At 40.2% G+C, this 23,978-nt stretch overlaps 1 protein-coding gene across 1 annotated transcript in view; it reads right to left on the bottom strand.

The window, feature by feature from the left end:
• Positions 1 to 23,978, bottom strand: part of slc2a9l2 (solute carrier family 2 member 9, like 2) — a 390,861-nt gene that overhangs the window by 95,915 nt on the left and 270,968 nt on the right. The window contains exons 9-10 of the mRNA XM_060829178.1: positions 4,633 to 4,734; positions 1,526 to 1,601 (exon numbers count right to left, since the gene is read on the bottom strand). Coding sequence (XP_060685161.1) covers positions 1,526 to 1,601; positions 4,633 to 4,734 — 178 coding nt within the window. The remainder of the gene's footprint in view (positions 1 to 1,525; positions 1,602 to 4,632; positions 4,735 to 23,978) is intronic.

Below are 23,978 nucleotides of genomic sequence, written 5' to 3'. Positions count from 1 at the left end.
TACAAATCATATTTTGATATGTATACAATAGGGTCACATCATTGCACTTGCAGGTTTATTTTGATATACTATAGAGGAAATTGTATAACTACATCAAATCACACCATGTACCTTGTATAACATGTGGAGGCAAGGTTAATTAATACTTTGCCTGTAAGGTCACTCACAAGTTACTAATGTGATGTGACAAAAGGAGGACATTGAGATAAAAAAAAGTGATATTAAATTTGCTTTGCTTTTAATGATTTCAGAACCTCACAGAATGATTTGGGCGGCACTGTGGCACAGTGGTTAGCACTGCTGTCTCACAGCGCCTGAGACCCGGGTTCAATTCCCGACTCAGGCGACTGACTGTGTGGAGCTTGCACATTCTCCCAGTGTCTGCGTGGGTTTCCTCTGGGTGCTCCGGTTTCCTCCCACAGTCCAAAGATGTGCAGGTCAAATGAATTGGCTGTGCTAAATTGCCCGTAGTGTTAGGTAAAGGGCTAAATGTAGGGGAATGGGTGAGTTGCACTTCAGTGGGTCAGTGTGGACTTGTTGTGCCGAAGGGCCTGTTTCCACACTGTCAGTAATCTAATCTAAAACAACCATTTCTAATCTGTTAGCCTTCACTGACTGCATGCATTATTCATGCAAATAATATAGCTTAAATAATATGTTTAAAGCTGTAGTTCAATTCAAAAGTTGCTTTCGCAACTTGTATCAAGAGTGCATTTATAAGAATATCTCAGAAAATTAGTTGGAGAATTGTTTGCAAGTGTGCAGCATCCAGATTTTATATAATGTAGGATCTCTGCTGGAAACATCAGAGATAATTTCCTTTCCACCGCTTCTGCCAGTTTGTACGCAGAAAATGATCTTTATTAAATTTATCTTTCTGATAATGTTAAACTTTCTGCCTACTCAAGGAAATCCTGTGTATATTTTGCCTTGTGCCTATGCCAAATCAAGTTTTCTTTGTTAAAATTAGGGATATCTATGCATGAGGGTTCTTACTGATGTGCAGGAACTTGAGAACTTTTACATTAATTTGAAAGGTTTTGAAAACATTGGTGAAAATATCCATTCAAAGCATTTAAAAATAACCCTATACACATTTATAAAGTGCACAGGATCTCCAGGCTTGCAACTTACTGGAGGTAAATTTTGCATAAAATGTCAAACTGAAGAGACATGAGAAAACCTGTGCCAAGGAGCATTGCTCCACTTTAGGGTGAGGTTGGATTCCGTTACTATACACCCTGAATGAATAGAGGTTCTCTCAATGCCACACCCAATTTCAGTGAAGGAATGGAAACATTTCATATTGATGCAAATAGCCATCTTAGCCTCCGACATCAGCTCTTGAGAAGTTTTGCTTCTTGCTGGAAATCCACTTTGAAAGTTCCAGGCAATATTCTCATCCGTGCTTCAAAGCAAAGTGAAAATCTCAGCAAAGCAACAGAATAACTATGATTTATTAGTACAGTGAATGCTGCTATGTGTTACTAAGAAATTCCTTCTATAATATTACAGTTAGCATTACCTGGACCAATGCAGAATGATGCTATTACAGCAAGAATGCAGATTAGACTCACATAAGGCATCCAGGATACTTTGTTCTGTGGAATAAATATATAACTTCATGTAGATAATGTAGTGGACATACAGTCAATTGTTAAGTCACACAGGTTCTTTAAATCTTTGAAAGGAATTACTGTACAATATTACCTTCAAAATGGGAATACTGGCACTCGGCAAAATTAATGTTGGTAATGTCCTAACTTAATGCCCCCAGTTTAAACATACATTGGTTTGGGGAAAATCTTGATTTTTACTATTTTGATAAAAATCAAGATGAATCTTATTGAGGCTATCATCATTGGAAGATCCAACCCATGGATAAATCAAGCAGCCATATTGTAGACAGAATCTGTGGAGGAATGATTACAGTTATTTGCTAATTTTTTACACCATTTGAAATGCTAAAATGTTTCTAATAAACTTTTAGAACCAATTGTCATTTTTGAATGGTTCTTGTTGTAAATGCACTTGAATGGTTCTTGCAACAAGAATGGTTCTTGTTGTAAATGCACTTGATCTTAGTAATGATTTGTACAGTGCAGTATTATGTTCCTTCTAACAATATCCGTTGTGTTCTGACACCTTTAAGGATGAATGTTCACCACCATTTATTCCTTTGATTCTAGGCTCCTGAACTATAATGTCAATTTATGAATTGATTAATAGATAATTACTTCAATTATATTTTGAAGTTCTTTGTCAGTGTAACAAATAATCATACATAGTGAATCATTGAAACTCCTTTATCAGAGTGTGACATGAATCATACATTATGGACTGTCATCACAAACATTGTGTGCAATGTTCCCAGCCCAGTCAGGGAGCACAAGCCAGGAAAAAAGTAAAGAAGTGCAAAGAGATAGTGTGACACGGTGATTCAGTGGTTAGCAGTCGACCTCACAACAGAAGGGATCTGGGTTCGATTTCAGCTTTGGGAGACTATCTCAGTACTCACTTTGTGTGTATCACCTGAGGCTTAGTGTCTTGCTGAGGTCAATGGAGATGGTGGTGACTTTGGGTCTATGATGGTGGCTCATCATAGCTGACTTTTACCTGCCAGAAGTTGCTCCTACTGGCTTGTTAAGTGCTTTTCACCTTATGTTCCCAATTCTATTGGAGAGGCATGACCCTACAATGTGCTGGTTAAGAGTGTGAATGAATCAAAAGTCTTAATTTGCTCACTTTGAATTAGTCACAAAGTGAACTTAATACCCTACAACAAGGAAAGATACATGATAATCTGTATCATTCAACCGTCATGTTATGCAAGGAAGTCAAAGGGATCAAAGGAAAATTTGTATTTATACAGTTCCTTTCTCTTCATTTGGATGTCCCAGGGTGCTTTACAGTCAACAAAACATTTTTAAAGTGTAGTCATTATTGCAAATAGGGGACAAAGCAGCAGATTTGAGCATGTGGCTCCCATATTGTAATACTGATCAGATGATTTGGTTTTGTGATGTTGCTTTGAGGGACAAACATTGTTCTGGACACCAGAGATAACTCTTCACAATGGTGCAATGAGACCTGAAAGGGCAGACAGGGTGTCAGTTTAGTATCTTGTTTGTAACATTACACTGCTGTACCAGAGTGTCAGCCTGGACTTTTACTCTCAAATTCTGGCATTCAACCCACAGCCTCTGATGCAGAGCTGAGATTCTACCAACTGACTCTTGGACAACATACCATTGCTTAATAGGTTGCCCAGGAAACATGACAGAATGTGGATTTAGTTTGGTACAAAGACAGCATTCTGTGTTTTTCGATAAAATCAACAGTGTTTGCTGTCAAAGTGTCCAATGTGCCATCAGAAGTGAAGTTTTAATCTTTATATAAAACTGCGATTTATAAATGCCCCAGTAAGTTGCACATACATTTGACAAAGAAAGGTGGCAGTATTTCAAGAAGCTATCACAAGGTACGCCGAGTCTTTTGGAAAGGGGCTGGGGTTGAGTTTGCACAAGGTAAATTAACCCAAAACACGCGTTCATGTTTGTGTGCGATTGTATTTGTGTGTGCCTGTTTGTGTGTGATTGTGTTTGTGTGTTATTGCATTTGTGTGTTTGCGTGCGATTGTGTGTGCGTTTGTGTGCAATTGTGTTTGTGTGCGATTGCGTTTGTGTGTGATTGCGTTTGTGTGTTTCTGTGCGCAGTTGTGTTTGTGTGTGATTGTGTTTGTGTATTTGTGTGCAATTGCATTTCTGTGCGATTGTGTTTGTGTGCAATTGTGTTTGTGTAATTGTGCTTGTATGCGACTGTATTTGTGTGCAATTGTGTTTGATTGTGTTTGTGTATTTGTGTGCGATTGCATTTGTGTGTGATTACATTTGTGTGTGTGTGTGATTGTGTTTGTGTATTTGTGTGTGATTGCATTTGTGTGCTTGGGTGTGATTGTGTTTGCATTCGATTGTGTTTGTGTGTTTGTATGCGATTGTGTTTGTGTCTGATTGTGTTTGTGTGAGATTGTGTTTGTGTGAGATTGTGTTTGTGTGATTGTGTTTGTGTGCGACTGTGTTTTTGTGCAATTGTGTTTGATTGTGTTTGTGTATTTGTGTGCGATTGCATTTGTGTGTTTTTGTGTGATTGTGTTTGTGTGTGATTGCATTTGTGTATTTGTGTGCGATTGATTTGTGTGTTTGTGTGCGATTGTGTTTGTGTGTTTGTATGCCATTGCGTTTGCTTTTTTGTGTGCGATTGCATTTGTGTGTTTGTGTGCAATTGTGTTTGTATGCTATTGCATTTGTGTGTTTGTGTGTGATTGTGTTTGTGTGTGATTGTGTTTAGGTGTTTGTGTGTGATTGTGTTTGTGTGCGATTGTGTTTGTGTGTTTGTGTGCAATTGTGTTTGTGTGCAACATTGTCTGTGTGCGATTGTGTTTGTGTGCGATTTTGTTTGTGTGTTTGTGTGCAATTGTGTTTGTGTGTATGTGTTTGTGCAGCCAGGAAACAAAAGGTGCAATAATCACCATTAAAGTATAAGGGAGGGGTAACACAAAAAGAAAGAGAGGATCAAACAGGAATGTGTGGAAATAACCAGAGATTCATGGTGGAGATATTAGAATTTAAATACCTGCAGATTGAGTGAAATCGTAAGCAACCCAAAGAAAAATGACATCAAACTAAATCCACCAATGAGAAGAGATCGTCGTCCAAGTCGTTCAATGGTCAAGCACTAGAAAAGAAAAGTAAAATAACTTCAACTTCAATTCTTTTCTTCAACTAATGGACAAGTTATCAAAATAAGTCTTTTACACAGGTTAGTATCTATACCTAAAGCAAAACTAGTTATATTTAGAGAGAAGCATTTCTACTGTGGCCTCGTATCAAACATTGTCCGACATTAAATTTGAATGAAAAATATTTGAATATTATCAGGAAACGGAGATGTGTTGCTGAAGCTTTGCTTCTTGCAGTTCACCAGGACAAGTGCAACATGGCCAAATTTTAAAAAATCATAACAATTTATACTACTGAGAAAAAAATAGCTGATGCACCAGCAAGTTGGTTCTGATTGGCTGAGGTATTGCCATGAAAATAGCAACCATAAATAATGAGGTCATCAAGTTCTGGATGATCCAAAAATGTTGCAAGGCTTGAATGTAATTCTTTTGCTAGCAGAATATATGAATGCTTGCCATTTTGACCAAGCATGAGTAAGTCATTACTGGCTCAACTGACAATTTTTAAATGTTGTGCTGAAACATACAATGCAGCCATGTCATGTGTGAATTACAAGTCTGTTGTGAGGCTTAATACATAAGCTGTTTGTGCCAACAACTGGTTTATCAAATCAAACATCACGTTTCTTTCATTGTTTGTAATAGGCAGATTACAGATTGTACTTCAGCAGCCCATGCTCGCAACCTCCCATACTCCCACCCCCACCCCCCACACCTTTAAATGTCACTATTGGATGAAATTCTGCAGTTGGGCACCATTTCTGAAGAATTCTGTCTATGCTTATATTTACTACAGCAACTAATTTAAGAGAATCAGCAGAATTCAGAAAATGGCTCATTTATGCTTGCTTTTCTATATTCATACACAAGGACCTGATTTCTCTTTTTAGCAATATTCAAGTTATGCACCATCAAGCAACCATATACCAAAGAAAAACGTTGCTATAATTATAGAATAAGAACTTGCTTCTTCTGATCTTAGCTGCCAAATGCCTAACACACTCCGATACCATACTTCTATGCTGTTTTAGTTTGGGCTTTGTAGCATTTAAAATAAACAGGTTAACATTAGGTACCATGAGTGTAAAGGTAAGTGTTAATAAACCCAATAAAGGCCTGAGGTAAAACCACTTTATACAGAGGGGTGGAAATGTGGAACTTGCTGCTATATGGAGAGGTTAAGAATGGTGAAAGTTCCTTTAAAGGGTCACTGGGTTATGACATGAGGAAAAAGGATCACAGAATTGGGTGGAACAGTGGCACAGTGGTTAGCACAGCTATCTCACAGCGTCAGGGACCCGGGTTCCATTCCTGCCTCAGGCAACTGTCTGTGGAGTTTGCATGTTCTCCCTGTGTCTGCGTGGGTTTCCTCCGGGTGCTCCAGCTTCCTCCCACAGTCCAAATCTGTGCAGATCAGGTGAATTGACCATAGTATTAGGTGCATTAGTCAGGGGTAAATGTAGGGGAATGGGACTGGGTGGGTTGCACTTTGGAGGGTCGGTGTGGACTTGTTGGGTGGAAGGGCCTGTTTCCACACTGTAGGGAATCTAACCTGTTGACTGCGATGAAGTAATGTGGGAGAAAGCTTGTGTAGAGAATGGAAGCAACATGGGGCAGTCACTTGCTTCTGTGCTGTTATAATTCTATTTCCTTTTATACAACATCTCCACTAATAATGAGGAGAGACAACATTTCCCCCAGTGATTTATTGCCTTACAGCTGTATAAAAGGAAAACTTATACAAAAAAAATGCTCAGTAAAAAGTCCTGTCATGTTTCAACATTCTGCAGAGTTACAGTCCTCCAAGTATAACATAATGGCACTTTTCCCAGTTATTTAGAAATAAAAAGCAAAGTCAAATACTGAGAAAATGAGTTCCAACAATAATTGCAACCCATCTTGTTTTTTCTGACAATCTTATACCTGTTTACATTATTAACCCAAAGGTATAATTGTGGAACAAGCAGAGCTGGTGATTCACCCTTTTTTACTTGGTATTCCTCTGAAAAGAAGGCACACAAAGAGTGAAGAGGCACTCTCCCACATTACTACATGCTGTTGTAATGATAAACCCTGCTGGCTGATCTCACAGGTGCCGATAGTGAAGCTCTGTCCCTCACCTGTACACTCTCTGCATGCCACATCTCGTCAGAGTGTGCAATTGTAAAATTATCCTCACTATGTTTTGGAGCAGAATGTTAACCATTGCAGATGAAAGTAAAAAAAAATTAATAAAAGGAAAGTACAAGATCATTTTTACAGGTAGGATAGCAAGGTCATTGGAAAGCAACCATGCCTCTTTTTGTCACAACATATTCTGAAATGTAAAGTCCAGCATCACAGACAATCATTTGACAGCTCTTGTGAAATGGTAGGTAAGTAAAGTGTGCTTTCAGTTAGGGCAGGGATGCTAGGAAGTTAGGGGTGCCAGGAGGAGAGGATGCCAAACGGGCAGGGTGCCAGATGAGTAGGGTACCAGGTTTCAAGGTGACAAAGAGGCCAGGTAAGTGACAGTGTGTGTAAGCTACGTTGGGGTGGGTGGGAGATGTCAGGTGCTGGGGTCTGATGTGTTGTTGGCTCTCGGGGTGGCAGTTAGACAGTGTTGGATCATGGGAGAGATCACGTCCATGGGAGGGATCAGATGCAGAGTGGGGGCAAGGTGTCCTTGGATATTGGAAATAATGTTGGGTCCTGGGGGTTGTTGGGTCTGGAATGGGGCAGGTCAGGACTGGGAATGAGGCAGGAAGGGTCCAGTCCTGTGGTGGTGGGAGTCGGGGCGGAGCAGGATGTTAATCTGGTCCAACTGTGGAGATGTTGTCAGCTCACAGGTATAGAGTGGTGGTTTCAGATCCTGGAAGCTGTAGATTAATGCATCGGGGAGAAGAGACAGTTGAGTGCAGTGGCGAGGGCCTCAGGAGGAGAGAGGTTATCAGGTCATGGTCAAGGAATGTAAAGGGTCAGTGGGAGTTGTAGTTGAGCGTGTTAGAGTTCATTTGGAGGTCAATTTAATAGCTACTCAGGAGTTAGACTAGAGTTTTAAGCCTAACATAGCTGCTCTGATTGCTCACACATTCCAGTAGGTGTGCTAATACCATTCTCATATTGACATCACAGCTGCCTATAAACCTTAGAAATCCATATAGAAGATAAGCATAACAGGAGATTACAGGTTCCATGAGGACAGGAATTGCATAGCTCAATCTTCAATTTCCCAGGAAATTCCTTCAGAGACTCTTACAATAGGAATTCTGCATGGTCCCCATGCACAACTCCCAAGTAGGCCTCAGAAATAATCTTATCCCCTCTCATCCTTCTGAACTCTAGTGAATGCAGGCCCAGTTTAAACATAAAATTCTAACATGGCTGGGGGGGTCACAGATCCAAGATATGGAGTAGACCATTTAAGACTGTGATGAAGAAACATTTCTTCCCTCACACAGTGGTCAGCCTGTAGAATTCGCCAACACAGAAGACTGTGGAGGCCAGATCACTGAGTATATTCAAGAAAGAGATAGGTCATTTTTCAGATATTAAAAGACATGTAATATGACATGGCAATGGCATTGAAATAGAGGATCAGGCACGGTCACTTCTAATAGCAGAACAGGCCTGTTTTGTTCGATGACCTCCACATACGGTTGCTCTCTTATTGGAGAGAAATGACTTTTTAATAATTCAACCTGAGGGTCACCACAACTTCTCAATAAGACACAAGATTGAGAAGGTAGGATTTTCATGGTAACCTCAGCTGATACGAGAATTGAACCTGTCTTGTTGGAATCATGCTGCATCGCAAATCAGTCACCAAGCCAACTGAGCTAAACAACCCTAAACCCAGGTCTGTTGTTGATGTTACTATGTCTCTGAAAGTACCTCCATCCATTACAGTTACCCTATCCACACAGTAATTCATCCAGTCGCATGGAAGAATTTTTAAATGATTTATTGAAGCTTTACTTCCAGCTTTAATTGGTATTTATCAAAATGTTAGCATTCAATATTAAATAACTGCATGTCTAAACCTGGCATCAAGACCAACAGCTTTTAGCATAGTAAAATGGCAATTGAATATAAAAGTTCATTGAGTCTTAATGTTTTCATGCCAAAATCATAAAGCAACTTGTATCAAGGGGCTTCCTTAGAAAGTGAAGACTGGATTCTTGCATTGCTAATATTTTAATATTGACAGAGAGTCACAAAAAGGAGTTGCTGCTAATATTTAAATAATACTAATTAAAATTTATAATTTAAGATTATAGAATGCTGTAACACAAACATCACAATTCCACACACTCCTTTCAATTTTTAATCAACTTCTAATCCTTATTTTGATCATCTTAATTTTATGTTTTTGTTTTCCCACTCTCTAATCTTCTGTGGTCTTGCTCTTATACAAAGATAAACTGAGATGGAACTGACCCTGATTTTATGAAAAAAAACAACTGTGCTCTACAAGAGTATAAAGATAAAACTGTGAAACTTTAATTATAGTCACCAAACTCCAACATCTCTGCATATCAATTAACTCTGTTTCCTCAGATAATTAATATTTCTGTACCTTATTATTGATTCTACAGCTTACCAGCTATTGAAATTCAACTAACTTATTTATAACTTCCTGACTTATTTCAGTCATTTCGACCCTTCGCAAAGATATCCTGAATATGGGACTGCTTCTTCAACCTCTGGGAAGATTAGATTCGCTACAATGTGGAAACAGGCCCTTCGGCCCAACAAGTCCACACTGACCCTCCAAAGAGTAACCCACCCAGACCCATTTCCCTCTGACTGATGCAACTAACACTACAGACAATTTAGCATGGCCAATTCACCTGGCCTGAACATCTTTGGAGTGTGGGAGGAAATGGGAGCACCCAAAGGAAACCTACACAGACACGGGGAGATTGTACGAACTCCACACAGACAGTTGTCCGAGGTGGGAATCGAACCTGGGACCCTGGTGCTGTAAAGCAGCAATGCTAACCACTGAGTCACTGTGCCACACTTGCTGATAAAGCATTTGGTCACATTAATTTATCTGCCTTAAGTTCTAGTGTCTTTTATAGCTCTATAATTCCATGACCCACGTTCTCTCTGAAAACTGAGACAAGGTAATAAATTGATGTTGTTGTACAAGCAATCAATACTATTTTTCACCCATTTTGCATGAGTTCCCTGAGCTAATGCTCTCTATAAGGTAAATTTGCTGTGACCAAACTCTTTATTGGAATGGGTCTACAGGGCTTGTTACAAGTTACACTGATGTGATCAATATTGTTGCAGAAAGCTATGAGGAAGACCCAGATGATGGGCCTCATTCCTTTCTAGTCCTAAGCTGTTTTCCATACCAAGCTCAAAAGATATTTTCATAGTGGTTGTGATTAAGGCCCTTCTCTTTGACCCTTTCAGACCCTTCCAAGAGTACCATCTACATTCTTTCACTGACCAATAGATGTATACTGCTTACATCCTGCAGCTTGCTAATGTAATTCTTTCCATTAAATATGTGTGGTCTTTTCAAATTCTGGTAATTTTCTCATAACTTTACAATTTAACTTTTTGTCACTGTCCTATGGGTTCTTATTAATTTTTTGTGAATTTTATTTTTATTACTTGCCTTTAAATACTGCATTTTTAGCTTCAAATGTAAACTAAATCTTATTTGTGCCCTCAACCTGAGTTTTGAATCTGTTCCCTTTTGAGATCAGTTTGGTTTGTAATTGTTCCAATGATGGTTTATTATAGGAGGAACAAAACATTGTGAAAACGTCTTTATGAATATTATGGGGTTCACAGCGCACCAAAGGTGGGTCTAGAAGCTGCTGAGGTGAGAAATGAGAAGAGATCCAGGAACTGGGATCACTACAGTAGGAGTACTATAGATAGGTCAGCTTTTGTCCAGTGTGTGCAGGAGGGTTTCCTGACACAGTATGTAGACAGGCCTACAAGGGGCGAAGCCATTTTAGATTTAGGACTGAGTAATGAGTCAGGCGAGGTGTTAGATTTGGAAGTAGGTGAGCACTTTGGAGACAGCGATCACAATTCGGTCAGGTTTACTTTAAGGATGGAAAGGGATAGGTGTACTCCACTGAGCAAGAGTTACAGCTGGGGAGGGGAAATTACAATGCAATTAGGAAAGATTTAGGAAGCATAGAATGGGGAAGGAAACTGCAGGGGATGAGCACATTAAAAATGTGAAGCTTATTCAAGGAAAAGCTCCTATGTGTCCTATATAAGTATGTACCTGTCAGCAATGAGGAAGATATAGAACGCGTGAGCCGTGGTTTACTAAGGAAGTGGACTCCCTGGTCAAGAAGAAGAAGGCGGCAGCTTATGTTAGGACAAAATGTGAAAACTCAGTTGGGGTACTTGAGGGTTACAAGGAAGTCAGGAAAAACCTAAAAAGAGAGCTCAGAAGAGCCAGGAGGGGACATGAGAAGTTGTTGGCGGATAGGATCTGGGTTAACCTAAGGCTTTCCATAGGTATGTCAGGAATAAAAGAATGAGGAGAGTTAAATTAGGGCCAATCAAGGATTATAGTGGGAAGTTGTGTGTGGAGTCAGAGGAGATAGGGGAAGCACTAAATAAATATTTTTCGACAGTGTTCACTAAAGAAAATGAAAATGTTGGCGAGGAAGATACTTGCATCTAGACTAGAAGAGATTGAGGTTCACAAGGAAGAGATATTAGAAATACTGCAGAGTGTGAAAATAGACAAGTCCCCTGGGCCAGATGGGATCTATCCTAGGATCCTTTGGGAAACAAGGGAAGAGATTGTCGAGCCTTTGGCATTGATCTTCAAATCATCAATGTCTACAGGAATAGCACCTGAGGACTGGAGGATAGCAAATGTGGTTCCCTTGTTCAAAAAGCGTAGAGAGACAACCCTGGTAATTACAGACCAGTGAGTCTCACTTCAGTTGTTGGTAAAGTGTTGGAAAAAGTTATAAGAGATAGGATTTATAACCATCTAGAAAAGAATAATCTGATCAGGAACAATCAGCACGGTTTTGTGAAGGGTAGGTCATGCCTAACGAATCTTATTGACTTTTTTGACAAAGTGACCAAACAGGTAGATGAGAGTAAACCGGTTGATGTGGTGTATATAGATTTCAGCAAGGCGTTCGATAAGGTTCCCCACAGTAGGCTATTATACAAAATGCGGAGGAATGGATTGTGAGAGACATAGCAGTTTGGATCAGTAATTGGCTTGCTGAAAGAAAACAGAGGGTTGTAGTTGATGAAACATGTTCATCTTGGTGTCCGGTTCCTAGCAGCATACCGCAAGGCTCGGTGTTGGGTCCACTGCTGTTCGTCATTTTTATAAATGACCTGGATGAGGGCTTAGAAGGGTGGGTTAGTAAATTTGCAGACGACACTAAGGTCAGTAGAGTTGTGGATAGTGACGAAGGATGTAATAGGTTGCGGTGAGACATAGATAGGATGCAGAGCTGGGCTGAGAGGTGGCAAATGGAGTTTAATGTGGACAAGTGTGAGGTAATACACTTTGGCTGGAGTAATCAGAATGCAAAGTATTGGGCTAATGGTAGGATTCTTGGGAGTGCAGATGAGCAGAGAGATCTCGGTGTCCATGTACACAGATCCCTGAAAGTTGCCACCCAGATTGACAGGGTTGTTAAGAAGGTATACAGTGTTTTGGCCTTTATTAATAGAGGGATTGAGTACTGGAACCAGGAGGTTATGCTGCAGCTGTACAAAACTCTGGTACGGCCACACTTGGAGTATTGTGTACAGTTCTGGTCACTGCATTATAAGAAGGATGTGGAAGCTTTGGAAAGGGTGCAGTGGAGATTTACTAGGATGTTGCCTGGTATAGAAGGAATGTCTTATGAGTAAAGGCTGAGGGCCTTGAGGCTGTTCTCGTTAGAGAGAAGAAAGTTGAGAGGTGACTAATCAGAGGGTTAGATAGGGTGGACAGGGAGAGCCTTTTTCGAAGTATGGGGATGGCAAACACGAGCTTTAAAGTGAGGGGGGATAGGTATAAGACAGATGTCATTGGTAGTTTTTTTATTCAAAGAGTACATAGAACATAGAACATAGAAGGATACAGCGCAGAACAGGCCCTTCGGCCCTCGATGTTGCGCCGACCGAATCCTACCTAGCCTATACTAGCCCAATAACTTCCAAATGCCTATCCAATGCCCGCTTAAATGACCATAAAGAAGGAGAGTTCACCACTGCTACTGGCAGGGCATTCCATGAACTCACAACCCGCTGTGTGAAGAATCTACCCCTAACATCTGTCCTATACCTACCACCCCTTAATTTAAAGCTATGTCCCCTAGTAACACCTGACTCCATTAGCGGTAAAAGGTTCTTAGTATCTACCCTATCTAAACCCCTAATCATCTTATACACTTCTATCAGATCTCCCCTAAACCTTCTCTTCTCCAATGAGAACAGCCCCAAGTGCCTCAGCCTTTCCTCATAAGATTTTCCTACCATTCCAGGCAACATCCTGGTAAACCTCCTCTGCACTCGTTCTAAAGCTTCCACATCCTTCCTATAGTATGGCGACCAAAACTGCACACAATACTCCAGATGAGGCCGCACCAGAGTCTTATACAACTGCAACATGACCTCAGGACTCCGGAACTCAATTCCTCTGCCAATAAAGCCCAGTACACCATATGCCTTCCTCACAGCACTATTTACCTGGGTGGCAACTTTCAGAGATCTGTGTACATGGACACCAAGATCCCTCTGCTCATCCACACTACCAAGTAGCCTACCATTAGCCCAGTAATCCATCATCTTGTTATTCCTACCAAAGTGAACGACTTCGCACTTAGCTACATTGAATTCCATTTGCCACATTTCCGCCCAGCTCTGCAACTTATCTATATCCCGCTGTAACTTACCACTTCCTTCCTCACTATCCACAACTCCACCGACTTTTGTGTCATCCGCAAACTTGCTTACCCAGCTTTCAAGTCCTTCCTCTAGATCATTTATAAAGATAACAAAAAGCAATGGTCCCAAAACAGATCCTTGTGGTACACCGCTAGTAACTGCGCTCCAAGATGAACATAATCCATCAACTACTACCCTCTGTCTCCTTCCAGCCAGCCAATTCCTAATCCAAACCTCTAATGTATCCTCAATGCCATACCTCCGAAGTTTTAGCATTAGCCTACCATGGGGAACCTTATCGAACGCCTTACTAAAATCCATATACACAACATCTACTGCTTTACCCTCATCCACTTCCTTGGCCACCTTCTCAAAGAACTCAATAAGGTTTGTGAGGCACGACCTGCCCTTCACAAAACCATGCTGGCTATCCCTGATCACGTTATTCCTACCCAGATGTTCATAAATCTTATCCCTTACCATTCTCTCTAAGACTTTGCCCACCACTGAAGTCAGACTCACTGGCCTATAGTTGCTAGGGCTATCCCTACTCCCTTTCTTGAACAATGGGACCACATTCGCTATCCTCCAGTCCTCTGGTACTATTCCTGTTGACAACGACGACATAAAAATCCAGGCCAATGGCTCTGCTATCTCCTCCCTAGCTTCCCATAGGATCCTGGGGTAAATGCCATCAGGCCCAGGAGACTTATCTATATTCATCCTTTCCAATATTCCCAAAACCTCTTCCCTGCATATTTCCAGGGCATCCATTCTAATTATTTGTGATTCCATATTCACATCAGCAACAGTGTCCTGTTCCTGAGTGAATACTGATGAAAAGTACTGATTTAATGTCTCTCCAATCTCCTCCGCCTCCACACACAACTTCCCACTACTATCCTTGACTGGACCGATACCTACCCTAGTCATCCTTTTATTCTTGACATACCTATAGAAAGCCTTTGGGTTTTCCCTAATCCTACCAGCTAAAGACTTTTCATGTCCCCTTCTCGCTTCTCTTAGCTCCCTCTTTAGCTCCTTCCTGGCTACCTTATAACTCTCAATCGCCCCTACTGAACCTTCACGCCTCATCTTTACATATGCCGCCTTCTTCCCTTTCACAAGGGACTCCAATTCCTTACTAAACCACGGCTGCCTCACAAGGCCCTTTACACCATGCCTGACTGGTACATACCTATCGAGGACACGCAGTAGCTGCTCCTTGAACACTCCCCACATCTCATTAGTGTTCTTCTCTTGAAGCCTGTTTTTCCAATCCACACATCCTAAGTCATGCCTCACTGCATCATAATTTCCCTGCCCCCAGCTATAGCTCTTGCCCTGCGGCACACGATTATCCCTCTCCATCACGTAAGGGTACGGAATGCTTTACCTGCATCGGTAGTAGATTCGCGAAGTTTAAGTGCATTTAAGTTGGCATTGGACAGGCAAATGGACGTACATGGAATAGTGTAGGTGGGATGGGCTTCAGATTAGTATGACAGGGTGGCGCAACATCAAGGGCCAAAGGGCCTGTACTGCGCTGTAATGTTCTGTAACCTGCTAACCTGACCAAAGAACTGGCAAAACAGCTTTCTGGGGGAATAAACGTGAGGCAAAGTTTTCTTTCACCCACTGGAGACGTGGAAATGAAAAAGGAGTTGGCGTCAGAGGGATGGTGATGTTAGCCAAAATAAAAATGCCTGTTGCTCCCAAATACTGAACACTGATTAGAGACGTCAATAACAAAATATTGTTGTCTAGTGTGAGGCAGTATGACCCATAGTATTTATAGAATCATAGAATCTCCTACATTGTGGAAAGAGACCATTCAGCCCATCAAGTCTGCACCAACCCTCTGAAGAGCATTCCACCCAAACCCCGCCCTTCCATCCTATCTCTGTAACCCCACATATCCTATGGTTAACCCACCTAGCCTACACATCCCTGGATACTATGGTCAATTTTTAGATTAGATTAGATTACCTACAGTGAAGAAACAGACCATTTGGCCAAACAAGTCCACACTGACCTTCTGAAGAGTAACCCACCATACCCATTCCCTTATTCTATATTTACCCCTGACTAATGCACCTAACACTATGGGCAATTTAGCATGGTCAATCTCCTAACTTGCACATCTTTGGTCTGTGGGAAGAAACTGGAGCACCCGGATGAAACCCAGGCAGAAACATGGAGAATGTGCAAACTCCAGACAGACAGTCACCCGTTGTTGGAAATGAAACAAAGTCCCTGGTGATGGGAGGCTGCAGTGCCACCCACTGAGCCAACATGCTGTCAAGCATTATGCAGAATGCTCACGGTGGATCATCCTAGAGGAGTCAAATCAGAGCTGTCTTAAGGAGGGCTAATTGTATTGATAGATGAATATTCTTCCTTATCCTGTTGACTTCTCCTCCATGCAGTTTTCCAGCAAAGTATTTTTCACTCCTCCTTACCCTCTGTCTCCACGGTTCAAGCTGCGTTGATACTGATCTACATACCAGCCCGAATTATTGATACTACCTGCATAATCCCAAAAAGTAAAGTATCATCAGGTAATGAGCCCACTGGATTATTATGATTCCAATTTCTAAAGACTTATGGTCGCAAAGCGAGATCATTTTTTGCATGTAACAGGAGAAAAATAATTTAAAACCATATGATAAAGCTCTTGCATGGTTGAAAACAATTTTTGATATTTTAATATTCAACTAGAACAGAATCCAATTATTCAGCACTTGTGAAAGTATTTACTTTCATGTATAATCTAGCAAAATATGCAACATATGCAATGAAGAACAAGAGTAGGCCACTCAGCCCTTTAAGTCTACTTTGTAATTCAATAAGATCACGGCTGATGTGACTTTAACCTCAACTATATACTCCTGCATATCATCGATAATTTTTCATTACTTTGGTAATCAAGAATCTATCTCCACCTTAAAAATATTTTAAGGTTCTGCATTCACTACATTTTGAGGAAAGGAGTTCCAAAGTCTCTCACCCTTCTGAGATAAGCAACATTTCCTTATCTCTATCTTAAGTAGGTGACCCTGTATTTGTAAACTATGACCCCTGATTCTAGATTTTCCCACAAAAGTAAACATCTGAAATAATATTTGATGTGACACCTTCTAGGATGTTTCTAATGCCTCGTGGAAATCTAAGTACACCTACTGGTTCCCCTTTATCCACAGCACAAGCTACTACTTCAAGGAATGGCAATAAATATGTTGAGCATGATTTCCCTTTGATAAAACCATGTTGGCTCTGCTTGATTATCCTGAACTTATCCAAGTGCCTTGTTACAAAATCTTCTATAATAGCTTAGAAAGTTTTGTCAATGACACATGTTAAGCTAATTGGTGTGTGGTTTTCTATTTTTTTGCCTCCCTCTCTTTTTGAATAAATGAGTTATAATAGCTATTTTCCAAGCTAAGGACTGCCTCCAAACCTAATGTGTTTTGTAAAATTAAAACCAATACATCAACTATCTCACAAGCTATTTCTTTTAAGACCCTAGAATGAAATCCAATAGAGCCTGGAGACTTGCAAACTCACAGTTCCAAATATTTATTCAGTATTACATCCCTGGGAATTGTAATTTTCTTGAATTCCTCAATCCCTGTCAATTCCTGATTTATAGCTATTTCCCAAATTTTGTTTTTATGTTGTCTAGTGAAGACCAAGCAAAATATCTGTTCAATTCATCTGCCATCATTTTGTTCTCCTTTGTTAACTCCCAGGCTCATTCCCTACAGGACCAACACTTACTTTGTAAATTTTTATTTTCTTCAATATCTAAGGAAAAGTTGATCTTCTCTTCTGGCTAATTTTCTCTCGTACTTTAACTTTTCCTTCCTTCTTAATATTTAAATAATTCCTTGCATTTTTAAAAATATTCTGTCCAATGTTCTGACCTGCCAACTATCTATAAAAAAATCATGTCTTTCTTTGTGTTTGATATTATTTTTTATGCCTTTAGTTAACCATGGATGGTGGTTCTTCAGAATAGTTGCTATTTGTGAGAATGTATCTACTCTACCCTTTCTGGAATATCCCCTTAAATGTTTGCAACTGCATCTCTATGGATCTATGCCTCAACCTAAATTACTAACTTACTACCGGGCGTAGGGTTGGGGGTGGATATGGATGGGATGCTGTTCAGATGGTCAGTGTGGACTCGGTGGGTCAAAATGGTCTGCTTCCCCATTGTAGGGATTCTATGATTTTATGATTCTTGCTCACTTTTGCTATTTCTATTTCCTGCCTTACAACTTGCCTGGTTTAAATTGGACCCACACTTCTCTTCCTTAAACTACCTGTAAAATTCAATTATATTATGATTGTTGCTACCCACAGGCATCTGTATTATCAGGACCAGCATTAATACTCTCTCTTTGGTCAAAAGCTAGTCTCGTATAAACTTCTCTCTGATTAGTGCCATAACATACTAGGCTAAGAAATTGCCACAAAAACATTGAACTAATTCCTTAACTAACCAACTTTTTTCCCATCTGATCTTTCCAGTCTATATGTAGAGTAAAATCCCCCGTGATAATCTCTGTACCCTTGGTTCTTCCTTGATACCCTGTCCTACATCTGTGATTATTTCAGTCCCTCGATCTCCATATGATGGTGATAGGCCAGAGGGAAACTGTAATTCTATCAAACCATTACTTGGATGATTAATTCTCTCAGCTGTGTTTTGAGTGTCCATATATTTTAAACATAACTGGTGTAAGATCTGTTAGTGTAGCTCCTGATATTTTGTAGCTGTGGATGTCATTTAGCCTCCATAATGGAGTTCAATGCACATGTACACACTCTACTGCTGGTCCAGAAGGCAGTTTGGTGAAGGTGTTAGTAAATGAGTGAGCAGGGACTATGCTGAATGTATGCTGAGCATTTTAGAAGTCATCCTTCAATTCAATACCATGTGTTGAGAAGCATATCTGACAGAAAATTGGCCAAACTAAACTAATCAGCAGCCAGAACAGAGAACAGTGGAAACCAAAAACAAAGAGGTCACAAAGGTTCAGGCAAAACTAGTCATAATCAGCCCGAGGGTTGTGTATTGGAGAAGTATCAATCAGACTTTCTGGCACCTTGACTTCTAGCCAGTGCATGAGGATGTGCACTTTACACCTCTCCAGCATAGCAGAAGTGAAAGGTCTTGCTGCAATCTCATTCTGTGCTTTGAACCCAGTTCATGATCACTTTAAAAGCCACCACTCAATAAAGACTCACAACAAGACCTATGGCAGAAGACCATGTGGCAATTCAAGAAAATCCAGGGGAAGATCCGTCCTGACCTAAGAGAGCCACCATCATGGAAGAGAGCCAGCCCCATGTTGGAATGGAGGGAAATTCCAATGGCCCAGCTCAAACACATGGATTGTTGTGGGTAATATCCTTTCTAAGGTGGATAGAATTGATAGAGCATAAATATAGTGGGAATTTGGGAAACACTCATGTGGTATTTTTAATAAGGAATATATTTTGTTAATAAAATCAGGTTGAATTGCAAACTAAATTCTGTATCACTTTGCCCACCTCACTAACAAGAACACTTGTGTAAAGTGTTTTTAATATATAAACTGATCAAAGTGTCCAAAGCACAAACAACAGGAGTCACATCTCAATCAGAGTAGGTAAGGATTGCAGATTTCCTTAGGTGAACTTTTTTTGTGTGTGTTTTTGTGACAATTGACAAAGATTACATGGTCGAGAAAGTGAGGACTGCAGATGCTGGAGATCAGAGCTGAAAAATGTGTTGCTGGAAAAGCACAGCAGGTCAGGTGGCATCCAAGGAGTAGGAGAATTGACGTTTCGGGCATAAACCTGAAGAAGGGCTTATGCCCGAAACGTCGATTCTCCTGAAAAGATTACATGGTTGCTATTATACTAGCAGTTATTTCTAGATTGTTTTTATTGACTTCAAATTTCATCATTCATCCTGGGGTGGAATTTGAACCTATAATCACCAGAGAATTTGCCTGGGGTTCTGGATTACTAATTCAGAGACATGTTATTATGCTATCACTTTCCCACTACTTGTCCTACTCTCCAGGAGCCCTGCAACATGCAACAAAGTGTGTGTCATAGTTTTTTCTAATTCACTTATGGATGTGGGTGTGACTGGTTAGGTCAGCATTTATTGTCCATCCCTAGATAGCCCTGAACTGCTGCAGTCCACATATGTAGGCAGACTCACGGCTAGAGGTGGTGGTGGTGGGTGGGGGGGGTGGGGGGGGGGGGGCGGTTCCAGGATTTTGACTTGGCAACAGCGATGGAATAGTGATATATTTCCAAGTTAGGATGGTGAATGGCTTGGATCTTGTAAGTGGTAGTGTTCCCATGTATCTGCTGCCTTCAATGAGTTCTTCAATGATGTGGACTACATTTGAGATCTGACGGGTGTTCACACTGAAATGTTTAGTGCATTGATAGTCTGGTGGAAAGCTTGACAATATCAAGAGTTATGTAAGTGTTCAGTCTCAACTCAGCATAGGAGCTTGAACATAACATGGATAATTTTTATCCAACATATAAGTCATGAGCAAGAGTAACTAAGAGTTACAGCCATGCTGCATAATCTATGGCTGATGCCACAAGCTCAAAAGAAAGTCATATCATTATGTAAACATTGATGGCAGGTCAGAAGATTGGACAGAATACAAAAAAAATTTAAAAATTACTAAAAGAAGTTCAAATGGAAGATGAATCTGGAGAATTAATAATGGAAGACAAAAAGATGGCAGACAAATTAAATAGATATTTTGCACTGGTCTTCACTGAAGTAGATACAGCTAGCTTCCCAGAAATAGTGATAGATCAGGAATTGAAAGGGAAGGTGGTACTCAAGAAAATTACAATTACCAGGGAAGCATTACTGAGTAAATTGTTGGAGCTGCAAGTTGACAACTCCCCAGATCTTTTAAAAGAGATAACTAGTCAGAGATACTCTCTTAAGCGAGAGATTGATACATTGGTTTTAACTTTCCAAAACTCATTAGAACCAGGCAAGATTTTTTTGATTGCAAACTAGTTAATGTAACTTCTTTATTCAAAAGATTGGGAGACAGAAAGTAGGAACCAATAGACCAGTTAACTTAATATCTGTCATAGGGAAAATGCTGGAAGCATTTATTAAATACGCTATAATAGGGTATTTCAAGGTAATCCAACAGTGCCAACATGGTTTTGTCAAAGGGAAATCATGTTTAACTAACTTCTTAGAGTTCTTTGAAGAAGTAACTTGTATGTAAGTTAGTTCGATGAGCTGGAAGGTTTGTTTTCAGATGTTTCGTCACCATGACTACGTAACATCATCAATAAAGAGAGGTGGGACATACCACCAGCTCTTCACCAGAAATTCTTACTGCTGATGTTACCTAGTCATAGTGATGCAACATCTGAAAACAAACCTCCCAGCTCATCGAACTAACTTACATACTTATCATCAACTTGAGCTACAAATCTTTTTTAAAAATCACTAAGTAACTTGTGCGGTGGATCAAGGGGAACCAGTGGATATATCATACTTAAATTTCCAGAAGGCATTTGATAAGGTATCACATCAAAGACTATTGCTCATAAATAAAAGCTCATGGTGTACAGGATAATAGATTGGTTTCAACAGAAGATTGGTTGTCCAATAGGACGCATAGAGCAGGAACAAATGGATCTTTTTAACCACAGGTAGCGTGTTACAGGTGGTGTAAAACAGGAATCAGTGCTAGGGACTCACCTCTTTACAATTTATATAAATGATTTGGATGAAGGTATCACAGATAGGCGAGCTAAATTTACTGATGGCACAGACAAAAATAAGGAAGTGAAGAAGACATAAGGAGCTTACAAAAGGATGTAGATAGGTTAAGTGAGAGGGCAAAGATCTGGGAAATGGAATATAAAGTGGGAAAATGTGGAATTGTCCATTTTGACAGAAAGATTTTAAAAAGAAGCATATTATCTAAATGGTGAGAGGTTGCAGAGTGATATAGGTATCCTTGTGTATGAATCACAGAATGTTAGTATGCAGGTACAGCAAGTGATCAGGAAAGCTAATAGAGTACTAAATTTTATTGTGAAGGAAATTGAATGGAAGAGTAGGGGCATTATGCTTCAGTTATACAGAGCATTGGTGAGACAGCATCTGGCATACTGTATACAGTATTGGTCACCAGACTTATGGAAAGATGTTAATGCATTAATAGTAGTTCTGAGAAGGCTTATTAGATTAATACTTCAAATGAGTGTATTGCCTTATGAGGAAAGGCTAGACAGGCTAGGCCTGTATCTTCTGGAACTTAGAAGAGCTAAAGGTGACATAATTGAAACAAAAGATCCTAAGGGAATTTGAGCAGATGGTTGTTGAAAGGGTGTTTTCTCTAATGTGAGAATCTAAAACTACGGGTCATAGTTTAACAATCAGGGGTCACCAATTTAGGACACAGGTGAGGAAATAAAATTCTTTCAGAGGGTTGTGAGTCTTTGAAATTCCTCTCCTCAAAAGGCAGAATCTTAAAATATTTTTGAGGCAGAGGTAAATACATTCTTGATTACCAATAGAATGAAAGATTTTAGGGGACATGCAGGAACATAGAGTTGAAATTAAAATCAAATCAGCCGTGATCTTATTAAATGACAGTGCAGGTTTGAAGGGCTGAATGACCTACTCTTGAAAATGATTCATATGATTACAGTAGATGTTCAAACGGCTGCTGCAGCCAAAATACATCTCTCTTAAATCTGAGGACATACAAACTGGTTTCAGGTAGTGGCAGCTGATGATTTTGCACCTCCTGCACAGACTTGCAGCCACTCAGTACTGCTGGCATGGTAATTTAAATGTGACTGCACAAGGTTCATGAACTGCTAATATTGGAAGCAAAGGGCTTATCATTATTCCTGTACCCATTATTAGGTTTTATAGAATTTCACAGCTATTTTTAGATCAGATCCAAACCCAAAATTTTCCTTTGCATTTTTTGATCTGAAGATGTCTGTGAAAAGGGATTTGTTCCTTATTTACTATTCTCTGAATTGTGCGCAGATTTGTGCTCTGGGTCTGCTCCAGTTAAGCCTCACGATAAACTGCCCAAATTCATTTCACTTGTGATCTTTCCAGCTGTCAGGAAGAGGGAGATTTTCATCAGTCAGTCTCACTGGGTTCTTACCTAATTTTCACAGCTGGAAAGCCAGTTTAATAAATTCACTGTGCCAACTACTTCTTGTAGAGATTCAATTTAATCATTGTAGCAATTTGCTGCTATACATTAGCATTTTTTTCAGAGTTATTAATGACATTTACTGAATGAAACTAAACAGAGAATTTGGACCAGTTAGCTTTGAAGTGAATGGTGAAGTGTATTGCACGTTGACATTTTTCCTCAGGGCACTATGTATTCAGTGATTCTGTGGGAATAGACAGCTGCGTTCTCTTTTAGCTGTTACAAAAAAAATTCCTCATGCATTGCAAAGAAGAGAAAAAAAATGGACAAAATGTATCCTGAATGAAAGGCAGAAACAATAGAAACACTCAGCAGTTGTGTAAGTGCCTGTGGAGTGAACAGATGAGCTAACATTTCCAATATTTGATCTTTAATCAGAACTTAGTCCTTTATTGTTTCTCAGCTTTTTTTCTACTGTTTACTTAAGGTAAGTACTCCTATGTATAAACCTCCTTAATCATAGAATCTCTACAGTGCAGAAAGAGGCCATCTGGCTCACCAGGTCAACAATTCTCCAAAGAACATCCTGCGCAGACCCTGCTCCCCATTTATCCCTGTAATCCTGCATTTCCCATAGCCAATCTGCCTAACCTATACAGCTTTGAACTGTGGGAAGAAATCAAAGCACCCCGAGCAAACCCAGGCAGGCACAGGACAATGTACAAACTCCACACTGTCACCCGAGGTGGAATCAAACCTGGATCCCTGGTGCTGTGAGGCAGCAGTGCTGACCAATGGGCCACCGTGCTGCTCTGAAAACTCAACTGCATGCTGTGTGTTGTGTGCAGACTGCCCTCTCAATCAAATGCTACCATGAACACATTGTTTAAAATCCACAACATGATAACTATTCCAGCACAGAAGCAGAGCTTAGACTGGAAAAATTACGTGAGATTGAATAAAACATCTAGCAGTTGCCTGTCACTTATTAAAATATTAATAGTGGTCCAATTTGCCTGTCCCCAAGGAATTTCAAGGAGAAAGTGAGATCTGCAGATGCTGGAGATCAGAGCTGAAAATGTGTTGCTGGAAAAGCGCAGTGGGTCAGGCAGCAGCCAAAGAGCAGGAGAATTGACGTTTCGGGCATGAGCCCTTCTTCAGGAATGAGGAGAGTGGGC

Source organism: Hemiscyllium ocellatum, chromosome 1 (genome assembly GCF_020745735.1).
Source record: "Hemiscyllium ocellatum isolate sHemOce1 chromosome 1, sHemOce1.pat.X.cur, whole genome shotgun sequence".
NCBI classification, from domain to species: Eukaryota; Metazoa; Chordata; class Chondrichthyes; order Orectolobiformes; family Hemiscylliidae; genus Hemiscyllium; species Hemiscyllium ocellatum.
The sequence above is the reverse complement of the archived record's forward strand: the minus strand, read 5'-3'. Positions and strand labels throughout refer to the sequence as shown.